This window comes from Candoia aspera, chromosome 6, assembly GCF_035149785.1.
Source record: "Candoia aspera isolate rCanAsp1 chromosome 6, rCanAsp1.hap2, whole genome shotgun sequence".
NCBI lineage: Eukaryota > Metazoa > Chordata > Lepidosauria > Squamata > Boidae > Candoia > Candoia aspera.
In genome coordinates this window covers 58026821-58051047 of record NC_086158.1, presented here as the reverse complement: position 1 = coordinate 58051047, position 24227 = coordinate 58026821, and the positions used below count along the sequence as shown (strand labels likewise).

General features: G+C 42.3%; 1 protein-coding gene across 1 annotated transcript in view; it reads left to right on the top strand.

The window, feature by feature from the left end:
• The first annotated feature begins 958 nt into the window (after positions 1-958).
• Positions 959-24227, top strand: part of SHTN1 (shootin 1) — a 97884-nt gene continuing 74615 nt past the window's right edge. The window contains exons 1-2 of the mRNA XM_063307213.1: positions 959-1229; positions 14837-14889. Coding sequence (XP_063163283.1) covers positions 998-1229; positions 14837-14889 — 285 coding nt within the window. The 5' untranslated portion in view covers positions 959-997. The remainder of the gene's footprint in view (positions 1230-14836; positions 14890-24227) is intronic.

Below are 24227 nucleotides of genomic sequence, written 5' to 3'. Positions count from 1 at the left end.
CAGCCAGTTTTTCAAGACCATCTGGAATGTCATTGGTTAGAAGCCAAATGGATCTCAGAGGGAGCTCATTCCAGAGGGCAGGTGCTGCAACAGAGAAGGGGCGCTTCCTGAAGCCCCAAAAATGACAGTCTGATTGAAGGGACCCAGAGCACGCCCACTGTTCTGGATCGTACTGGATGGGCAGAAACCATGGAAGATGGGCAATCCCTCGTATAGCCAGTCCTATGCCATGTAGGCCTTTATAGATAATAGCCAGCACCTTGAATTGCAACCCGAAGCACACTGGCAGCCAGCGCAGTTTAAGAGGAAGAGGAGAAAGTTGGGGGGTGAAAGAGTGTGTTGCCTTTAACTTTGGTTCTATCCATCCAAGGTATGGACTTTTCTCATTATCAATATCCCAAAAAACGATTAACCAGACTTGTGGATGTACTTCTGAATATACACGTATAGAGCTGTAGTAGAAAAAAAACGATACAAACTGATTAAGTCACCCGTGAGGAACCATGCCCCAAGACTGTCCTCTCAGAAATAAATCCCTCTGGATTCAACGGACTTCGTGAATATTCCGGCTTTATTTAATGTCAAAGATCAGCAATTCCCCTTCATTTTTCCTTGTTTTGTAAAATGGGCAATATTTCAAACCTTTACTGTGCCGGTTAATCTTGAATAGAAAAGTTAATCGTAGTTTTCGCATTCACCAAGCACTTTTTTCCCTACTCTGAGACTGTATATACTGGAAAAAAGTAGCACAAAAGCAAAACCACCTCCTCCCTCCCACATTTTCTAACACGGGGGTTGACGGGGAAGTACAACGCCGCTTAACCCTACTGCTCCTGGATGAAGCCTCCTTCTTAACCTATCTACCCGATGCCTCCTTCCCGCTTCCCTGCGTCAGCGCCACGACGGCCTGCCCAGATCCAAAGAAAGGAAGGACGCAGCGCCTTGCGTTCGGCGCAAGAAATCTCGCTTTCGCACATGCTCCAATAGAAGCCCGGGCATGTGCAGTAGCCTTGCACAGGCTGCTGAGGGATCCCTCCTAGAGCCCGCCTCAAACCTCGCCCTCTCCGCCTGCATCCAGGTACAAGTGGCGCCAGTTGGGCGCGATCGGGGCGGAGGAAAAGTGGCATTTCCGGGTGCCGCTCCGCAGGACACCCTGACAGAGAGAGGGAAGATGAGTGGCTCCGAGGGGGAGAGACAGTTGGAGCTAATCAGCAGCCTGAAAGAGCAAGGTAAGGTTCAAAGGCAAGGCAGCCGCCGGTCTTGGCCGAGCGGTCCGCGTCAGGCAGCGCCTAGGAGCGGCGCAAGAAGAGGAGCGCGGGCAGGCTTGGGAGCGGCGCTTTCCCTTCTGCTGTCGCGCGTTCCCCGATTTTTGGGGGCGCCGCAGAAAAGGGAACAAAAACGACCGCCAAGCCGCCCTTCTGTAGGCAAACGGTCCCCTTGCTGCGGAACGGCCTGACGCCGGAGGAGCGGCTGAAGCGAATGTCAGAATGCAGGCAGCCGAGAGTCTGGTGACCAGCCTCTGAGGGCGGGGTGTCACCTCAGTGGCAGCAGACTTTGATCCCATGTCAAAACAGCTGTTCAGGAGGCGTCCGCAGTGACCACCGTGCTCGGAAGCAGAAGCCTGCTGAACACATGTGGTCCACCCGTATTTCTTACTCCTTTCTTGATGGTTTCTTAATTTTCTTTTATTTTGCCTGGCTTGGGTGCTCTCTCTGTTCACATGGGCCCATGCTGCAGGAAAATGTGCAGTCCACCCACTTACCTTTCTGACCGATTGAACTAACAAATCGGTCTTAATTTACTTACTCAGTCAAGACTTCCTCATCAGCTTCAGCTGAATTATTTGTTGTGCCAGCTGGCATTGCAGTAATAACAGATTCTAGTCCATTGGTGGATTTTGGAAGGAAGGGCAGGATGAAATCCTATAGCATCAAGAGACGCCTTCTCCCTTACCTGAGAAGAAGTCTTTCCTCTCTCATTATGAAACTAAAACCCTTCACAGCCCGTCACAAAAGAAAGTCCAAGGAAATTACTTAAAATAAAATAGAACTGGATGTATTTAGAATTTGCTTCAAAAATTAGCACCTCAGTAGATACACATTCCTGGATAGGAAATTAAATTTGACTCACAACTTAGGGCTTAGCAAGTTTTGTGCTTGAGCGATCCGGCCTTTGATGCTTTGGGCTACAACTCTGAAAATACAGCATCCTAACCTGGGAATTTAGGGAACTGGCAGACCCATAAGGGAGCTCAGACGTGCAATGCCCACTCAGTGACAAAATAAAAGGTGTGACTGCAGACCCGCTGATCTTTCTTCCATCTCAGATGATTTGTGAGGATAGCACTGGAAAGGAATGGAGAGAAATTATGCTCTCCTTAAAAAAGAAGGCAGAGTAAAAAATGAGATAAACTCCCCAATAGAATTTCAGCATTTATTCTTATTTCGTGCTGTCCTGTGCAAGTTAAGATCTTTTTAGGCAACTCTTCAAGGCATAACAACTCTATGAGTTTCAGTTAGCCCATTCTGACTTGATGCCATGTTGTTGTCTTCTTGGCCAACTGTGTATCTGCTGATGGCACTTAACAGGAACAGAATTCATTCAGCAGGTGAAACAGATGTAGCATACCAATGATGGGAACTGTTTTTGGCCTAAAATCTTAATTAATCCTAGGCCAAGCACTGACGTGAACTTCATACAAAATCTTACACAGTTATACACTGTCTCTTACTCTCTGACTCATACATGAAGATTTCCTAGACCCACATTCTCAGCTGATCCTATGTAAACCTGCAGGTGGAGGGGCAACTTCCCTTCCCAATACACCAGCAGGCTCTCTTTTTAGTGCTGGGAAGATTGGAGATAAACCTTTTCTATTTTGTTAGCACTGAAAGAGAGGTCCCTTTTCTAAACTCTGGGGCAGGGGGAAAGGCATAACTTGGGAGTTGCTGTCAGTACAGGAGGAGAAGAGAAGACAGGTCCTTTCCTTACTCTAAAAAGTTGTAAAAAGGTTTATCTCCAATGGCTTGAACTGAACCGTGATCTTTTGCACGCAAACTAATTGGTGTTCTTCTAAGCTACAACCTAGAGCAAATTCAAACAAAATAGTTGCCATAATGGGTGTGGCCGAGAATAAAACTCCCATTTATCAGAAAACAAGGAAAATACTGGGCTGAAGCCACCCATCATTTTCTTTTTAAGCATTTCTCTGTGGTTTTGGTCAGGCATAGAGACATTGTTTTAATTGGGTACTTTGCTTTGTAGCATGCCAGCCTTCATTTCAACAGTAATTCAGCATTCTGCATCAAATGAGATGCTCTATCTTCAACATACTTTTTTTCTGGGAACCTTGGGGTTTCTATGCTGATTTTGTACATGGATGGAGTTGTACATCAACTGGTTATTAATAAATAGAATATAATCTAATACAGAAGTTGTGACCTGAAAGATTTCCAAATGTGAGCTCTTTATTGTGATAAAGTAATGAATTAAGTAGAATAAAAACTCTAGTCAGTTAAATCTCTTCTCAAGGAAGCTGCTTAAAGGTACTACTCTAACCTTACCCCTAGTGAGGCATTCAGTCTGAATATGTATGGCCCAAAGGAGGGAGGGGCTGGGGACATGTACGTATATCCCACCAAAGTGTTCTTCCACTCCTGATCTCTGAGTCTTTATGTATTATATTTTTAATCTAACAAGAATAAAAATAAGAAAAGCTATTAAAACTAAAATGACAATATACAGTACATAAAAATAGCACAAGTTTAAAAAGGTAAAAGACTATTCCACTCCTGCCTACATACCTTATAATTGTTATCTTGTACTGGCTGTTGGTAAGGTGTCAAGCCCAGTTACACACATTAGCAAGAAAGCCCATTTGCTTGTGGTCCCACCAGCACATTTACCTTGAGTGCAGTGGCTAGGGGGTACATCTTATCAGTGGCAACACCTCAGTTATGGAACTTTTTCCCAAGGAAAGTATGGTGGTCCGCCATACTGGCTTCTTCAGATGACAAGGCATATCTATTTACCCACTAATGATCAGCTGCTCTAGGACCAGCTTGCTCTTTCCATTACGTTTTTAAAATGAACATTATTTTAATCCTTGTGTTGATATTCTTTTTGTTCAGGACTGGTGGCTTTTTTTAACAGATTATATTGAAGATTTTTAAAAAATAAGCTGAATGTCTTTCAAGGAAAAAAATGGGATAATAATAATGCTCCTCTCCCCCATGATTGAACTTGATTGAATCTCCCCATGACTGATCACAAGTAATGCTGTGTGATTATTTTTAGAATACTGTCCAACATATGGATAGCTAGCAGGAAAACAAGGAACAAAACATGTGTCATGACATCATGATACAAAACTCACAACTTACATAGTTGTGGACAATATTGTGACACAAGTTCATAGTAGTAGTGTAGAGAGTAAAGAAGATGACCCTGACAGAGATACGTGGTTAAGGCACCAGGGTAGAAACCGGGAGACTGAGAGTTCTAGTCCCACCGTAGGGGTGAAAGCTGACTGGGTGACTTTGGGCCAGTCATGCTCTCTCAGCTCACCTCACCTCACAGGGTTGTTGTTGTGGGGAAAATAGGAGGAGAAAGGAGTATTAGATATGTTTGTCACCTTGAGTTATTTATAAAAATAATAAAGGTGGGATAAAAAAAATCTAAAAAAAAGCAACAAGGGGAAAAACATGGCTTAAGACCAAAACAAGAAGAAGGCATGTGCAAAAGACGCAGGCAGACACCTCCCAAATTCACATGACTATAAGTGGGTCAGGGGGTAAAACACAGACTTGCAAGGTTATGTTATAATAGTCAATATTAATAAAAGAAGTTTTAGCTGAGTAGAGTTGATTTCTTAGTTTGGTCTACATAGTGGACTGACAGGCAGCTTCTGTGTCATGATATCCCCATGTGCCTGTCATTTTGACACAATCTCAGTTGTCAGCCCATACTTATGGTGTGTATGTAATGGGATTGAGTAGAATTAATGATGTGACCCTGGTCAAACACAGTTTTTATCACTTGAATATCTTACTAGGACTATTGTCAAAAAAGCACTGTCACACGTTCCATATATTTATGGAAAATGTACCATGTGGTGCTCTCCAGATATATCAGAATACACAGCATAAATAATCCAGAATGGCTGATAGTAGATCTCTTTTCAGACATCTTGCTTGATATATGGATATTGGGTTTCAGTAGAATGCATTGGGAACACAGTTAGCAAGGCCTGTTCTTGTCCCACCTATAGCTGGATATCGAAGGGACCTATCATTTCAACCCTGGTACACATTTGTGGTCTTACATACAGAACAGAATACACAGAGTTGAATTGAAAAGACTTGGTACCATCTCTATGATGAAGTAATAAAGTGTCATTTCAGTTCAGGTAACAAGGATCACTTCAGTTCCCACCCTGACTTGAAAGATAAAAATCGACCAAAAAAAAAGTGGATTTCTAAGATGCAGAGTTTTTTTTTATTGAAATTGGGTGTTTAAATATAAATTGAATTTTAATATTTTCTTGAAGCATTGTATAAAAAGTGAATCTAGCTCAAACCTATCATCATAAATAGAAACTGTTGCTTCTATTATATTGTATGAACTTGCTTGTTAACAGCAGTGTATGGAGGCAAGAGATAACATATCTGATCAGTCCTAATCTGTTGATATGGTATGAGCACAGCGCACAATCAAGTCCTAACCCTTCTTTAAAGTTGCAAAGATGAAGGAGGTCAGTGAAAAAAAAGGATATGTAGAGAAGATACAGAGGACGGAGGAGCCTCTATAAATGCAAGAGACAAAAGAGGGAAAGAACAGAAAGTGAAGGAAAAAATGAACAGAACTTCATTCAGTTCTGCAATATGTATTCTAAGTATCTTCCATTGACTGTTGAAGAGAACACCTGTCTAGCAGACACTAAAAGCATTTTTGTCCAAGAATACTGTATGAAGTTCCTATCACTGGAGACCACTGAAATGATAATCTAACTTCTAACAGCAAAAGTCTCTTCTGTTAGTGGGGAAAGATTTTGTTCTTTTTTTAGAATTTAGACTAATTCATTCTAAGGTGAGAAAAAAGACCAGATCTGAAAAGCCAGAAATCTTGTATTTCTTTGTCTGACTATGAACGCAAAATTGAAGAAGAAAACTATTAACTGTACCAGCCTGATACTGGTACTGCCTTTATTTCCAAATGCCGCATTTAGACTTAATCAGAAATATATGACAGTGTTGATGAAATGTTAGCCTTGTCTCAGCCTCTGGTGAGTAAAAGAAGTCTGCAAAACATTCTGTGAATGCACAATGTTCTGTGCGTGGATCAGGGGGTATCTGTGATGTGAAGAAGTCATGCTTTATTCATATACAGATGTGGAGCATACAGTATTTGTTCTGACAGATGTTCCAAGGTGGGTGCAGTAGGGAAACAGAAAGCTTGCCTGCACATCATTGGAGGGGTGGGGTGGGTGCAGGGCAATAGCTGGGAAAGAATGTTTTACTGAAGAGGTAAGCGATGTGGAATGTGTGGATGCAGACCACTGATGGAAGGAGAAAAGGAATGTGCCTGGTGGCAGACAGACAGGGTGCCTGGAGGTGGGTGGCCACAGGGTGAAGGAAGGAGCAGGGAAAACTGGATGAAGTGTGCAGGTGTGTCCTGACTGAATTCAAGTGGGTCAGCTGCTAAGGAAGGTGAAAGGGAGGAAGGCACTGGGAAGATCAGTGAGAAGGTTAGCATCCAGATCATGTGGTAGAGGGGAGAGTGAGGGAGACACACAGTAGTCTTACATGCCAAATAAAGAAGTATAACAGTACAATTTAAAATCCAGCATGATTGTCTGCAGCTAGGAATTTTCATGCACACACAAAAGATTCCACATTCTACATCTAAACATGTACTACCATGTTTCCAGTTCATGTAAACATGGAGAAAGCCAGTTTGGTCTAGTGGTTAAGGCACCAGGCTAGAAACCAGGAGACTGAAAGTTCTAGTCCCACCGTAGGGGTGAAAGCCGGCCGGGTGACCTTGGGCCAGTCACGCTCTCTCAGCCCAACTCACCTCACTAGGTTGTTGTTGGGGGAATATAGGAGGAGGAAGGAGTACTAGGTATGTTTGCTGTCTTGAGTTATTTATAAAAAAAATAAATAAAGGCAGGATAGAAAATAAATATAAATAAATAACTAAAGACATCCCACTGCAATCCCGCTATACTTCCAGAAACTGACTCTTCGCTAACATCAACAACACAGATTAGAAGAGCTGCTTCGCACTTTCTGCATGTTGAAATTTGTACATGCAGGCATCACTTGAACAGGGCTATTATTTTGTTTGTTTGTTGAAGAAAAAATATGCAGAATAAACAAGTGTAATATTGCACTTTGAAATCTGGTTTTGTTATAGTCCCCCTTTGTCTTCTATCAAAGGGGACTCCAAATATTACTGAACGGCAACATCTTGCTTTCCTCATTATTAAGCATATTGGCTATGGCTGCTGGAAACTATCATTCAGAACTGGAGCTCCAGAGGTTCCCTATTCTTGTCCAAACCTATAACAACAAAGTTAGCCTTCAACCATCCATCAGTAATTGAAACTGGAATTGTTTCATTTCTTAATTATTTTACAAAAAAGCATGTATCTGCTTCAGTACTAAATAAAATTAAAATCATGATCCAAAAAAAAATAATCTGAAAAATTCCCAATAAATAATTTCTTTTTTCATTCTAAAAAATGAAAGTTATATCTAGCATGTAGTAAGATTGTGTCAGACAATAATACACTATTTTAGTAAAGAATTATTAAAAAGTATCCTCTTTATAGTGATTTCAATAATTAAAAATGACTGAGGAGTTATTTAAATCAGTCTGATTTAAATTAAATATGCCCTGTGCTGAACAGGTATCTTTATTTTTTTTCTATAAAAATGAATTGATAGATACCATGTAAAACAATATTTCCCCAGCCTGATGAATTCCAGAAGTGTTAGACTACATGCTGGAAATTGTAGGCACACTTGGAGGCACGCTCAGAGGGTAGCAGATTGAGGAAGGCTGAATTCAACATATGACATTGCCTCCACCACTCCCCCCCCCCATTTTAATTATGGGCATTTCACTAGGCTAGTAATTGATCTGATGAATCAATAAAGTGAACTGCAGTTTCCTTAAGGGAGTACTCTTGGGAATTATAATAAACAAGGAGGAAGATGGCAATAACTTAACAAAAGTATATAGGATTCAAGTTATTTAGAACAGTATATATTAGAATGGTGCCCACTTTAAGAAGGCTTTAAGAAGATGAAAAGAGAATTGGTCATTGATATAATTTACCTTCTGCATAAAAATCCTATTGTCTTCAAATGCAAACCTTTGAAGACTGCATTAGTCCAGTGTCAAAAATGTGAGAAGCTGAAGGCATTTCTTAAATGATGTTTGAATATTTATTCTGGCATCACTAATTCCATTTGTTGGAATGTGGGATATGGTATAACACCTTAATGATTTTGCTTTGTTTTTCCTATAAAATCCAAAGTGATCTTTGTAGCAAGTCTGCTGCTTTGGTTGATCTTGCTATTAACCCATATGAAAAAAAAACCCCAACAACAACTGGATAGGAAGGAACTAAGCATATTGTTAGAATGTTATTTATTGTTAGAACTTTGTTTCAAATGTTTTTTCCTGCTTTTTCAGCTGACAAACTTCATTTTAAATCTAAGAGAGAGAAGCTAAGAAGCTTACCCCATATAGCAGTGTTTCTCAACCTTGGCAACTTTAAGATGTGTGGACTTCAATTCCCAGAATTCCCCAGCCAGCAAGGGGAATGTCATACAGACACTTATTTTATATCCCCAAGTAATTTTTTTGCTTTCCCCCAATAAGCAGAATTCTTGAGCTCTGCAAATAGTATACATTGGAGATGATGGAGATGATATATTGATGATGGGGACAATCAATACTGAGGCAATAGTGGTTAGCAAAAAAATTAAAGACCCCAACTCCCCATACCACAGTCTCCATCTGAATCCTACTCCTTCTCTGCATGTTTGCTACTTGCAAAACAAAATTAAAAATCTTATATGCAAGGGCAGATCATAACATCATAACAAGTTTGATTCTAAATGTCACAGGTGAGAAAAGAGGAAGAGATATGGGACAGTTGTTTTGAAGCCATGTACATGTGAGAGTACGACCTGTGTAGGGGATGTGCAACAGCCAACCGCCAACATCCTTGTGCCTCTTGGCTCCATTCTGCCACTCCACTTTGCAGGGGGGTGAGATTTTTTATAAGCAGAGGAACTGGAGAGAAATATTAAGAAGCCCTCTCTTCATGCATGGTGTTCCCAGTCCAGATTGGGCCACGGTGATCTTATACTAAACCAAATAAAAACCAGAAGGTCTACTCCACTGTTTGCATTTTCCTTACCATATAGTTTAGTGAAGACAACAGTTTGCAGATTGCATTGTCCGGTTTCATGTATGTCTAAAATTCAGATTTCATCCTAAGATGATTATTTGTACATTGTTTGGAGTGTATATTAATTATACACTCTTCTAAGTATGTTATGGGCGGGACTGTATCAAAAAAGAAGGACAAAGATAAATCAGAAAGACAGTACAGAAACGGTATTGGATTTGGTGACAACATTCATGGGAAACGCTTCTCCTGAACTCCACAAAACCCTTTATAATAATATCTCAATGCGTTATAGGAGCACATACTCACATGCACACAGTCACATCATTTCTCAGCCTTTGATTACCTTTATATGTTATGTTTATGTGTTATTAGTTTCAGTGTTATATTTTTCATAGAAGTTATTTTTCTATGTACTTACTAATTACATGCAGTATTATACCAGCTTCTAAGACTCCTGGTAGTTTATTTTACATATCAAAAACAAGATTAAAACAATTGACTATTAAATACAGATGGTTATTCAGGAGTCATACAAAAAAGCCACCTAATCTCTTAATGTCTGCTTGAACAGTACCATCTAAATTGTCTTGCAGAAAGCTGATGGAGAGGGTACCAGGTGTGCCTAGGTGGCAAGGGGTTCTAGAGTTTGGAGGCTACAGAACAAAAGACCTTTCTTTGGGCCTACATCCCCTTGAGATGACATTTAGGATCTCTTCTCTACATGAGTGCATGGGCTAGGCAGATTCAATGTAAAGGAGATCTCTAGGTACCCTGGAGCCAAGCCTTGTAAATCAAAACCAGCACTTTCTGTTGGACTCAGACACCTATTAGCAACCAGTAGACCAGAGAAGTGTCATGAGTGCCGTTGAGCTGAAGACATCAGCGCAATGGCACACATGACAATAACGAGGAAACAGGGGAAGGGGCTCAAGATAAGCAGCCATCAACTCACAAAGACGAAAGAAGAAGATACAATGGCTAAGCGGATCGCGAGGCACACCCAAGCTGTTAGCGCTAGCGCAACGGAGATCGCCCAGCTGACAGCAATCACCGGATGAATAGGGAAACCGATGATGGGCGATCCCGGAGCGCCAGCGGGGCCTCGCAACCCCTCACCTACCGGCAAGACCGCATGTGGGACAAAGGGGGGGTGACGTAACCTCGAGTGAGGGGGCGCTGACCGGCGCGGGGTATTTAAACCCCGCACCGGCGCGCTCCTGTCACTCTCAGCTTTTTTCTATAACTGTAACTACGCTATGAATAAACCAGAGCCTGCTTCAACTGAACCAGTGTCTGTGTGTTACTCAGCGGTAGGCAGTGCATGACAAGAAGAGATACAATATATAGTAACAGTCACCCACTAATAACCCAACTACTGCATTTCAGACCTGCAGCTTCTGAATCATTTTCAAAGGCATCCCCAGGTGAATATTTTACTGTAATCTAAACACAGGATAAGGGCATGAGTCATTGTCACTAAGGCATCCCTGTGTTGCACCAACCAGAGTTGTGTGAAGCCACCACTGGCCATAGTTTCACCTGCTTTTGCTGCAAGCTGCAACTCCAGGAGGACCCCCAAATTGTGGATCTGCTTATTCATTCAGAGTCCTAATATGACTTTCTTGAGCTAGGATGTTTCTGGACAAACAGTAATTCTGTTTTCCAGGAGTTTAGACTGAGCTTGTTTGTACCAGTGGTCTCCTGATGCTGGGTTAAGACTTCCACAGTATCTCTAGTTTGGTCAGGGATTTGCAATTGAGTATTGCCAGTATACATACAATTCTTTACAGGTTTCAAAAATCCTTTAAACAAAGAAAATATTTGTTAATGTTTATGTGATGCGCTTTTATTACAAATGTCTGAGGAATGGGGAGGACCATGATTCTAAAACTCCTGTGGAATTTGAAGGTAGGTTTCTCTTTTTGAGCTATTTCCCCTGTTTCAGTTCAACCATTTAAGAATTTGGCAGGACTTTTATAGAGGCAACTCCTCTATTTAAGCTACATTATTTCTATGTAATGTATCCCTCCAGCTCCTCTTTACTGTACATGCTGTGTCACCTCCTGACAAATAGTTTCCCCAATCTGTTATCCAAACCCTTCCACATTTATCGTTCCACATATATTATCATCCCTCCTTTCAAGATCTTGTCATAGGGATCAGTGGACAAAGCTTGGGCTTTAATTAAGCTGACTTAATTTTTTAAAAAAGAGGAAATTTTAGGAATTGGTGGCTAGTGATATTTCCATATACAGCTCCATGCCCCATGCCTACATTTCAGCATAAAATTGGACCCAATATTTTTCCTCTATTTACAGCTGCTCACATACTGAGCCAACAACAGCCTCTGTTGAATTAATCATATTACTAGAGTGACCAGCTGTCACAAAATCTGAGTGTAAGCAGCTGATTTTAACCGTGGTCCTTGGAAAATCCTCTGTGGATGATGTGATTCCTCCAGAGGTATATAAGTTGAATGATTCCTGTTGGTTCCCTGTCCTGACTAGACTTTTTCAGAAATAGATAAAGCATGTGTTGTACCTCCCTACTGGAAACAAAGTATAATATATCCAATCTTCAGAAGGGTAATGGGCAGGAATCTGCCAATTATCATCCAATTAATCTGCTAGATACTTCCTCTAAACTTTTTGCCAGACATCTTCTGAATAAATTAGAAGATTGGGGGGAAGAAACATTTTTTTCCCATCCAGAACAGGTAGGGTTTCAAAAAGGACAGAGCACATTAGATCACTGTGCCATGAAGGCCCTTATTGTGAAATATACCAACAAACTTACAAAGCAACTCTATGTCATTTTTATTGACCTTATCTCTGCCTTTGATTCAATTGACAGGTCTTGCCTATGGGACAAACTAGCTAGGACAGACACTGATAGACGCTTTCTCAAACTAATAATTGAACTACATACCAACATTGCAGCCAGAGTAAGAATGGGCCCACAAGGGTCCTTGTCAGACCCTATTTTACTGGAGAGAGAAGTCAAACAAGGCTGTTTACTTGCTCCTTTCTTATTTAACTTTAGATTAATAATATTGTAGTAGGATCAGTGGAGTCATTGATGAAGTCACAAAGTTGTTTCTCCCCCTCACTTAATGTATAGAAAATATCAGTGTTAATGTATGCTGATGGCATGGCTCTTATTTCCTGTAGTGAGATTGGCCTTAGAAGATTATTGGCCAGACTAGCTGATTATTGTGAAAGGGAAAAAGTGAGGATAAATTATAATAAAACAAAGGTAGTGGTTTCTGGCAGAAGTAATACTAAACACAGAGTGCAAATTGATGCCCAACAAATAGAGCAATGCCCCTCTTTTAAATACCTGGGCATCACCTTTCATAAATCCCTTATATGGAAAACACATTTAACTACTGTCTTAATAACTGCTTAAGATACAATGGGCACTATTCAGAAGTTTTTCTATTCTAAAGGAAGGCAACTGGTAGCACTTGCATTTAAAATATTCCAAGGCAAGGTGATAGCCTAGATGTTGTATGGAGCTGAGATCTGGTGGTGGGATGAGAAGGTTATTGTCCAATTGGAAGTAGTCCAAAATAACTTCATAAGGAAGATCTTGGGCTTCTCCCAGGGCACCGCATTGCTTATTTAAGTTTGCCATTAGAATACATCTTGCATTGTTGTGGCACTATAAAAAACTAGAAAGCCTTCAAGAATCCCACCTTGCCAGACCCAGTTTTCTCCATTACACAGCTGGGAATCAACATTTTGTCACTCAACCCACAAATGTATTCCCTACAACCTTTAGGAGAACTTAGCTCTTGGAACAGAGAAAATACTAGAGATAGGCTTTTTGAAAGGGATGCCAATAAAAATGCCACTGCAGTACAATCATCCAAATTTTCATCTTAGTACCATCACTATAAAAATATAGAAGCCTTTCCCAATACCTGGTAAATATTACCAGTGCCTCACTGACAAGGGCTTGTACATCCCTTTGCCTGCAGATCATGTCCTCAGCATATCTCACACGGAGATTTTGCAAGTGTCCTGTCACTGTCCATGCAGTGTTGGTCAGGTGGAGGACATTATTCATTATGTCCTCCACTGCCCCACTTACAAGGAGATTAGGGCCAAATTATTGATGGCAGGTGATCTCAAGGGCTGGTACTTTTGAACTATGTCTGATGTACTGTCTTTAGCAGTCACTGATGGCAGATAGTGAAAGATTCCCTGCTGTGAATACCTCTGCCCACAGAACTCCCATGCTGTAGAAAATGTGTGACACAGTCTACTAAACTGTAATTTTAATAGAGACTTATGTGCAGTGTTTCCAACCCGTTAGCAAACGGGTTACTACTTTTTCTCTGCTGTCATTTAAACTTAGAAGAAATACTTAAGTTCTTAGTTGTAGCTCTGGCTTTATCTTGTTTTAACACTCCTTACATCTACTACTCTTTTTATTACTTTGTTTCACAATCTTACTATTCTATTGTGATTTATTGTATTTTATGGTAAGTTATATGTTATGACATGTGGTTACAACAATAAACTTACTTATATGTCTTTTATGCCAACTGCTATATTTGTTAGTTAATAGAAAAGACTTGCAAGTGGTCTTTGTAGTTCTAATGTGCAAGAACTTGTAAATTTATCCCAACAGGGCTGACTCCTTTGATAAACAATGATAAGTTTCAATTTACAATTATCAAAATGAAACTGGCTCTATATGGCTTCTCCAGTAAGTCCCAAAAAGGATGGGGTATGATCAAGCCAAAAACGTACCAAAGAAGAAAATTCTCAGGTTACAGAATGCCAGCAAGATATTAGTATGGCACAAAGGCAACATAAATCTTAGATTCTGTTCTTCTCTACCATGCCAGCTGACTATTGCCAATCCTTAACAAATTATAGGTATCACAGAGCATTTACCCTCCCCAGGTCTGTCTTTAACAATCGCTGATATGCCATCAACTGTGAATGCCTCTCCCCAGAGGACTCGCATACTGTAGAAAATGTGTGACATGGTCTACTAAACTGTAACTTTAATAGGGACTTACTGTATGTGCAGTGTTAGACCCATCATAAAAAGACTGTCAGGTAGAGGTGATGATTAGTATATCTTTTCTCCTAGCAGACCATAGAGCCATTGTTACCCACAGTGTGGTGAAATTTTGCCTAGCAGCTATGAGAATGCAGCAGGAAATAATATCCAAAATTATTGATGGTGTTTTTTAAAAAAAAATCAAATTTTCTTCTTAAATTCATTTTTGTGTTGTTTTTTTGGATCCTCCTTTATCACTCTGTATACAATTGTGAGAGATCTTATGTGTATACGCTGGTCTAACACTGTAGTAAAGTCTTACGGAAGTTATAAAAACTAATTCATTTTTTCCAGATATATTACTAAAATTCCTTTTTGTCTTTATAGCTATTGGTGAATATGAAGATTTAAGAAAAGAAAATAAGAAAACAAAAGAAGAGGTTTGTACTTGTTTTCACATAACTTAGTATTTTTATATTTGTTATCAACTGATTTTTATGGATCATCTTGCTGAATATTTTGTCTTTTAATTAAGCTTGATATAATCCTTTCTGCCATCAAATGTTATTCATACCAAGGAGCATTTGCAATATTTCAGTACCACCATGACTATTAAAATTTATTTTGTTATACTGCTGATTTGCTTATTCCTTTTATCATGTAATTATATCTGTGGAGACAGAATTATGTGCAGAAAATGCAGCTCCAAGATTAAAGGTATAGTAGCAAATTAACATACAGGTCCAGCTGAACAGAAATGGAGCAAATGATTATATCTTTCCTATTCCTTGCTCTACCTTCCACCCCCATCATAAGCTTAACTAAGCAAACAGTCCAGTAATAGTACTTAAAAAAAAGTTGCTCTTAATGCAAAAACTGAGGACATATCCATTAACAGAATTTCATATGGTATTTTAATGATTAGTTGGGATTAGTTAAAGGGATTGGTTGGATTCATATAAAACACCGAACTATAGGCTTGATATTTTGTCTGAAGCTACCGATCGGAAGGTCGGCGGTTCGAATCCGCGTGATGGGGTGAGCTCCCGTTGCTAGTCCCAGCTCCTGCCAACCTAGCAGTTCGAAAACATGCCAATGTGAGTAGATTAATAGGTACTGCTTTGGCAGGCAGGTAACGGCGTTCCGTTTAGTCATGCTGGCCACATGACCACGGAAGTGTCTGCGGACAAATGCCGGTTCTTCGGCTTTGAAACGGAGATGAGCACCGCCCCCTAGAGTCGGACATGACTGGACTTAATGTCAAGGGAAACCTTTACCTTTACTATGCAACAGACTGCTAAACCAGGATATCAAATCATTGCTCAAAGTGTTCATGTAAATCACAGTTTGTGCTAAGTGTGGTTTGCTGCTGTCTGGATTAATAAACTGGTTAATGCATTGGTCTAGAACCGACAGACTAAGACTCTAATTCAGACTTGACCGTGGAAGGTCGCTGAGTGATTGTAAAAAGATAAAGTCTCTTTTGAACTGTGCTGCATTCCTAATGATGACATGGAGACATTCTTGTTTTCTTGGTAAAAATATGGAATAAGTTTGCTATTTCCATCTTTTAGGATGTTTTAGGATTTCTTGGTGATCTCCCATCCAAATATTAACCATATCTGATTTTGCTTAACTTTTCAAAATTGAACATGGTTGACAAACTACGGCCTCTGGCTGTTACCTAAATGATTGAGGTATTCCCTATTCTTCATCCAGCCAGTCTCACTCTGTTGTATGTGAGAAAAATTGGAGGTGTGCCTGCCATGTATGATAAGTTGAACTCCTAAGGAAATGGAGAATATAAATCTAAGAAATAAAAAGGGTCATTTTACCTTTATATTTATTTATTAATTTAAATAAATGTGACTCTGGGCAGCTAACAAGGATTTTAAAAAACCCCAAAACAATATAAATACAATATATAAACAATACATTTCCCAACCAACTAAAACACAAAATAGCTCTGAAAACACTATACCAGCAGCATTGGTTAATTATTTTCCTGGCCTCCATGCCTGGGAAAACAGCCAGGTTGTTAAGACATTCCAGAAGATGAGCAGAGGTGGGTCAGCTGAACCTTGGGCATTATGGTATTCTAGAGGGCAAGTGCAGCTACAGAAAAGACCCACTTCCTAGGCCCAGCTGGATGACAATTCCTGATTGATGAGACCCAGTGCATGCCCCTCCTGCCCGATATAATGGGATGGGTAAAAATAATGGAAGTAAGATAATCCCTCATATACCATGCTCCATGCCATGTAGGGCTTTGCAGGTAATAACCAGCCCTTTGAATTACACATCAAAGCTAATTGGGAGTAGCTAGCCAATGCAGCTAGCAGAGCAAAAGTCTAACATGAGCATAATGAGACATACCCATAATTACCTGTGCTACTGCTCTGGACCAATTGAAGCTTCCGAATATTCTTCAAGGGCAGCCCCATGTACTGTAGACTGCATTGCGGTAGCCCACTTGGGAGATGGCCAAAGCATGAGTGGCTGTGTGCAGTGACTTCCAGTGCTGCTTGGTTCACAGCACAAAATTGTGCAATGGCCCCCTGGCCCTAGCTGCCATCTGCTCTTCGAACTGGAGCCGTGAGTCCAGGGGGACCCCCAAATTGCACATAGATTTTGTCTGGGATGAGGCAAGCGCATACAGAACTAAGGATGGAAAATCAACAGATCCAGGGGGCCCCAACAACCAAAGCCATTATGTCTTGCTAGGCTCAAGCCTGTTCTTCCCTGTTCAGACTCCCATAGCTTCCAGTCCCTGAGAAGAACCTCCATAGCAACGCTTGGCCAGTCAGGGGTAGAGATATACAGCTGAGTATCATCAGCATAATGATGATACCTCACCCCATTGCCCAGTGGCTTCATGTAGATGTTAAATAGTAGTGGGGACAGAATCGAGTCCTGAGGCACCCCACATAAGAGGGCCCATGGGTCAGACCTCTCCCCTCCTATAAACACCAACTGGAACTGACCATGGAGGAAGGAGTACCAATATAACATTGTGCCCCCAACTCCTAATCCCTGGAGCCAGTCCAGAAGGATGCTATTATCAGTGGTATCGAAGACAGCTGAGAAATCAAGGAGAGCAAGAATGGATTCACTATCTCCATCTCGCTCCCTCCAGAGGTCATCTGCAAATATGATCAATGCTGTTTCAGTCCCATACCCTGCCCTAAAACCCAACCGGGGTCCAAACAATCTGTTTCATACAGAGCTCTCTAAAGCTGCAAGGCAATCACCTTCTCAATAAATCTTCCCTAATCATGGGAAGTTGGAGACGGCAAAAATTGTCCAAAATGGGCAAGTCTACGGTGGCTTTTTGAGGAAGAGGTAGACCATTGCTTTCTTAAGGATGGCGGAACTGTCCCCTTTCTGAAGGTTGTCACATTATTACCTCTTCCTAAGCATTGCAGTGTACCACTTACATAATGGATAGTTTTTGTCTTATGTTTATTTTATGTATATTTGTCTTTTAAAATGTTTTTCATACTGTTCCATTTCCTAATCGATTTGTCAATTTCTTTTGTAAGAGTTCTGCATAACATTTCATACCTACTGAGTTATGTATGCCTTCCAATAAATGAATTTTTCTGCAGTTTTTATGATGTTATTCAATTTAGTTTTGAACAATTTTAAATTGCAAACATGACTTGTTCAAAACATGTACTATGAGCTTTTTCTGACACTGAAAGTTCAAACTTTTATTTGGAAGAAAAAACTATGGATACCTCATCTGGAATGTCCTCCCAGTTAGGGTTACGAAGTTCCCTATTTTCTGCTGAAAACTGTCTGTACTACTAAAAGAAACCATTTAAAAACATGCCTTTTAAAGTGCCAGGATCAATATGTAAATTTCTTTTGTAACAATTCTGTGTTTTCATTCCAGCATGGTTTTGCAATAGATTCCAATACATTGATTTTTCTGTAGTTTTTAATAGTTACTGCAGACTTTGAACAGGTATGACAATTGAATTGTTCTGGCTTGGGGGAAGCTTGCTTTCTTGCTTGCTTATTTATTTACTTATTAAACATGTATATGACCACCCATCTTAAAACCAAACTCTGGGTGGCTTGCAACCAAAGGATTGTTGAAAAGGGAAAGTTAGGGAGACTAAAGACTTAGTTTCTAGTACTTCAGCCCCATGCATGACCTTTCCCTATGCCATCTTCATAGATTTTAAAGCAGCATTTGATTCTGACTCATGAGCCAAACTGTGGAAGAAGCTGTAGGCCACCTCAATTGTCTGGTGCCTGTTATATACCTAATATGAATGCTACATGAAGGCATGTTGCTCAGGGTAAGATAAAACCTCCAAGGCCACCTAGCTAGTACTATTGAAACCTGGAAGGGCATCAAGTAAGACAACATACTGTCACCACTTCTATTCAACTTTTATATTAACTCCATGGTGGGCCAACTCAACATCCCAGACTTTCACTCCCCAAAACACACTTTTCCATCCTGCTATAGCAGACAATACAATGATATTCTCAAGGACTGTTACTGGCCATAAAACAGCACTGAGGACTCTAGGACAACATTGCAAAGAAGACCTGCTGGAACTTAACTACTAGAAAACCAAAATCATGGCATTTGCTCAAAGAGCCAAGACCCATTTATAGATGGCCAAAAGATTGAACAGTTTTCTTATTTCAAATAGTTTAGTCCTTTACTCTGCCATTAGTAAGAAAGCTAATGGGAACTTCATTGTTCAAACTGCACAGAGGAGCCCATCTGCCATCCTCAAAAGGTGGCCATTACATACATGCAGCTCATAAATTGTTTGAAGTGAAGCCAGTAGCACAGCTTTTTCATGGTACTCACTTGCATCCCTTGTCCAATTTTGCCCTATTGGAGCTTGTACCATCAAAATTAGGCATACCTAACACAACTCGAACTCTCAACTCACCAAGGGCCCATTACTTTGGTATGATGTCACACCCTCCTTTCAGCTGTGCTTGGGGAATAATACAGGAAGACTCCTTTCTCAGAACAATGCCTTTGTAACTATGGGCACATAGAAGCAATGCAGTAGATCTTCCTCTAGTGCCCTTTTTACAGAGATATCCACACCAACCTCATCCTACTATAGAAGTATCCAGGACACTTGGGAGAATTTTGCACTTCCTTGCTGCTTTTGGACATCAGTTCTGCCACAACATACAGTGTTTCTAGGTTCCGTGCTGCAGCACTCAACATCCATCATAAATTACTTCTAGCTCATGGTTAACACCAAACCTTATAGTTTGTTCTTGGTATGGCCTTAGTGTCATGTTCATCGTTTCAATGTTCTGCATACATCGTAACGTTTCGCATGTCACTTTTCTACCCCGTGTTTGCGGGGTGGAAATTTCCAGCCGTGCCAGGCTGTAATCTTACTGCAACTGTGGAATGTATGTTTGGGTTAGTGACTCTGTTCAAGGTTACTTTCTCAGGCCGATGTGGGTAATGGTTGCTAACACCTGGGAGGGGGTGGTTGCTAGGAGGGAGGAAGGGCGGGGCTGGTTTTGAAGCGAGGGTTTTTAGTTTGTATTTGGCGCGCTTTTGCTCATTCTCAGCTTTCTTCGTATTTGCATACTATTCTTTCAATAAATCAGTTTTCATTAAGAACCTGCTTGTGAGGCTGAGTATGTCAGAATAGGCAATCATTACATAAAGCTGAGAATCATAAAACTCTTACCACTAACCTTCTTCCAGTGCTACTGTGAGGAAATAAAGTTAGTGATGACTGAACCTACTTCCCGCTCGGGAGAGAGTGACGATTCCAGTGTGGGGGAGACGGATTCCATGAGGCAAAGAAGGGAAAGGACCCTCACCCCTGAATCGGAGGAACTGTCGAAAGCCTCGGATGCCAGCTCAGCCACGGCGAAAGCGGTAAAGTCCAAGGTGGTCAGAAAGGATGAGGGAACCCTGTCCGGAGCCCCCCAGGCACCTGGGAAGCCAAGGTATCCGCTGTCCCCAGATGTGACCATAAGGGAGAGGAGTGATTCGGACGGCTCCGAGGCCAGTGAGAAATCTCAGAGGCTAGAAGCCAGAGTAAAGTCTTTGGAAGAGATGATGGAAAGAATGTCATTTGCGAGGGGCAGTCAGGACAGAGGAAGAAGGGAACATCGCTACAGACGGTCGTCCCCATCTGTCTCTCCCTCCTCCTCGAGCGTGAGGAGGAAAGACCGGAGGAGGTACTGGGGGGGATCGCCACCGCGCAGTCCCAGGTGGGCGTCCCCATCGCCCCCGCGGCGGGTGGAAAATGCAGGGAGGGGACGAAGCAGGGATCGGAAGAAAAGTCCCAAAGTCGGAGTTGCGAGTCCCCCTCCCCCTCGAGAGAAGAGGTCTCCAGAGCCCAGGAGGAGAGCCGGGGGGGAAGAGAGGAAGAGCAGCCCACAAAGAGCCAGGTATAGGGATTTCAATGTTAAGTTTGATGGGGATCCCACAAAACTGTCCTTCTTCCTGACTAATGCAAAAGGCTATATGGAGGAATTTGGGAGGCTGTTCCCTTCGGAGAGGGCGAGGATAAACGCTGTAGCTACCCAACTGGAAGGGAGGGCAGCTGATTGGTTTGTCCAATTAGCCAAGATGGATGCCCTTGAGTTGGATGATTTCAGAGACTTTCTATGGGTGCTAAAAATGCACTTTGCTGATCTGTTAGCAAAGGAGAAAGCAAAGGTGGCCCTGCGGGAGCTATTCCAGGGGTCGAAGTCCGTGGCTGATTATGCCCTCGAATTCCAAGCCCTAGCGGCGAAAGTGGACGATTGGTCGCCAACTACGCTAATAGAGATGTTCAAAGATGGACTGAGACCTGAGTTACTGAGATGGCGTTAGGAAGGGCAGACCCAGGCACGCTATACGACTGGATACAGCTGGCGGCGAATGTCGAGCAAGCCCAGGCTAAGTTTGCGCAAACCAGGAGGGGCCCTAAGCAGATGGCCATGACAAAGATGGGCAAGGCACCCAGGACCACTGGCAGAGCGGGACGGACGGCCTGGCAGGAGGAAAAAGAGAGCCGGTTTGCAAAAGGGCAATGCCTGCGATGTGGGAAAGAGGGACACCGAGCAGCGACATGCTCGCAGAAGAAGACCGAAGAGCACCCGGCAAAGCCGTCGGGAAAATCCCCCTCTGTGCACAGGAAGATGAAGGCAGCGATGGCTGAAACGGAGCCAGAGAGCATTCCTTTCTATGAGGATGAAGGGGACCTCGAGCCGTCTCAGCCGGCGGGAAATGCCAGCCACCTGCCCTAAGAGGTGCCACTGGGCAGGTGGTAGAGGAGGGGCACAATCACACTTCGGTGAGTGGAAATTTCCCTACGCTGACAGTGAAGGTGAAATTGGGGTCCCACACACGAACTGTTGAACTGTGGGCGATGATGGATTCAGGGTGCTCACGGTGTTTAATGCACCCTGACGTGGTGGCTGCCTTAGAGCTTCCCACGTTTCCGTTGAAACGCCCCATGATCTTTACCCAATTGGATGGGTCTACGGCGGGGGGAGAACCGTCAACTCACTCCACAGGGATGGTGGCATTGCAAATGGGAAGTCACTGGGAAAAGCTGCCTTTTGTGGTGGCGCCTGTGGGGGGTCCGTTTGTTGTTTTGGGGATGCCTTGGTTTGTTCAACAGAACCCGCATATAAACTGGGTGCACAGGACTGTGACTTTTGCAGATGGATTTTATGAAGCCCTGGAGGGGGATGAATTGGACAGCGGGGATGTGGGGAGGGCGGCAGCGGCCGCTCCGCACCGCCCTACCGCTCTGTTAGAAGGGTTGCCGGAGCAATATCAGGACTTTGCGGATGTATTTGGTGAAAAGGAAGCGGATCAGCTACCACCACACCGAAAGACTGACTGTGCCATAGACTTTCTCCCTAATGCAAAGTTGCCTAAGCCAAAAATTTATGCTATGACCCAGAACGAGCTGGAAACGCTAAGGGAGTTTGTGGATAAAAATCTGTCTAGAGGTTTTATAGAACCAGCAAATCCCCAGTGGGGGCGCCTGTCCTATTCAGACCAAAGAAGGATGGAACTTTGAGACTATGTACGGATTTCCGTGGGCTGAATGCAGTATCAATATTAAATAAATATCCAGTCCCATTAATCAAAGATATGTTATCACACCTGTCAAAGGGGAAAATATTCTCTAAGTTGGATCTGAGGGAGGCATATGTCCGCATTCGCATTAGGGAGGGGGATGAATGGAAAACTGCTTTCAATTGCCCCCTAGGCTCTTTTCAATATAAGGTGTTACCTTTTGGGTTGGCGGGAGCGCCTGGGGTTTTTATGCAATTGATTAATGAGGTCTTGCATGACCATTTGTTCAAAGGTGTATTAGTATATTTGGATGATGTATTAATCTATACTGAAACAATGGAAGAGCATGTAAAGCTGGTCAGACAGGTGCTCAGCAAACTGAGAAAAGCTGAATTGTACGCGAAATTGCCTAAATGTGCTTTTCATAAATCTCAAATTGACTATTTGGGTTATAGAATTTCAGACAAAGGTATTGAAATGGATCCAGCTAAGATTGAGGCCATTTTGGCATGGGAGGCACCACGCACACGAAGGCAACTTCAAAGTTTCCTTGGTTTTGCGACATTTTATCGGTCATTCATCAAGGGGTTCACAGAAATCGCCCTGCCCCTCACTGAGTTGCTTAAAACTAAGGGGGACACCCGGAGATCAAGGAATCTGGGGGCATTATTGAAATGGATGCCTGCATGCCAGCTGGCTTTTGACAAGCTTAAGAAATTATTCACTGCAGAACCCATTTTACAGCATCCAGATACTAACAAACCATTTGTGGTGCAAGTGGATGCCTCTGATTTTTCCATTGGAGCTCTCCTGCTGCAAGCAGATGAATCCGGGTGCCTAAAGCCTTGTGCTTATCTCTCTCGTAAATTCACTGAGACTGAAAGGCGCTGGCACGTTTGGGAAAAAGAGGCTTTTGCTGTTAAAGCTGCTTTAGACACTTGGCGCCATCTGTTGGAGGGAGCTACCCATCCGTTCGAGGTTTGGACTGATCACAAAAACCTCGAAGCACTCAGTGCACCTCGTAAGCTCAACCCAAAGCAAATCAGATGGGCGCAATTCTTCAGCCGTTTTAATTTCAAGTTGAAATTTATTCCAGGGAAGAAAAACTTTCTGGCTGATGCGCTGTCCCGCAGACCCCAGGATTCCAGCACTGTGCCAGATGTAATAGGGACTCTCTGGACGGAACCGCAATTGAGTCTGGCAGCGGTCACTCGCAGCCAGACTCGTGCACAGCACCCAGACGCTTCAGGTTCACCCCGTCTGGGACGGTTGCCAGTTCCCTCAGATTTGCAACAACAGTTTCTTTCCCAGCTGAAATCTGACACTTGGTTACAAGCAAATTTACACAATGTTACTTTTGACAAGGATTTTGCTTGGAAGAATGATCGCCTCTATGTGCCTGAAGTTTTGCGCAAAGACATTTTGCTCCGTTGCCATGATGACAAACTAGCAGGGCATTTTGGGTATGTTAAAACACTTCATTTGGTTAGGCACCAATTTTGGTGCCCCACAATAAGACGGGATGTTAAGGACTATGTTGCCTCCTGCCCTGTTTGCGCTGCTTCCAAACGGAAGGTGGGTAAACCTCAAGGTTTGCTCCAACCAGTGGCCAGTCCCTCTCACCCCTGGGAGGAAATCTCTATGGATTTTATCATGGATCTGCCTCCAAGTCAGAGAAAAACTGATTTGGGTTGTCAAAGACTTTTTCTCAAAACAAGCCCATTTCATTCCATGTGCTTCCATTCC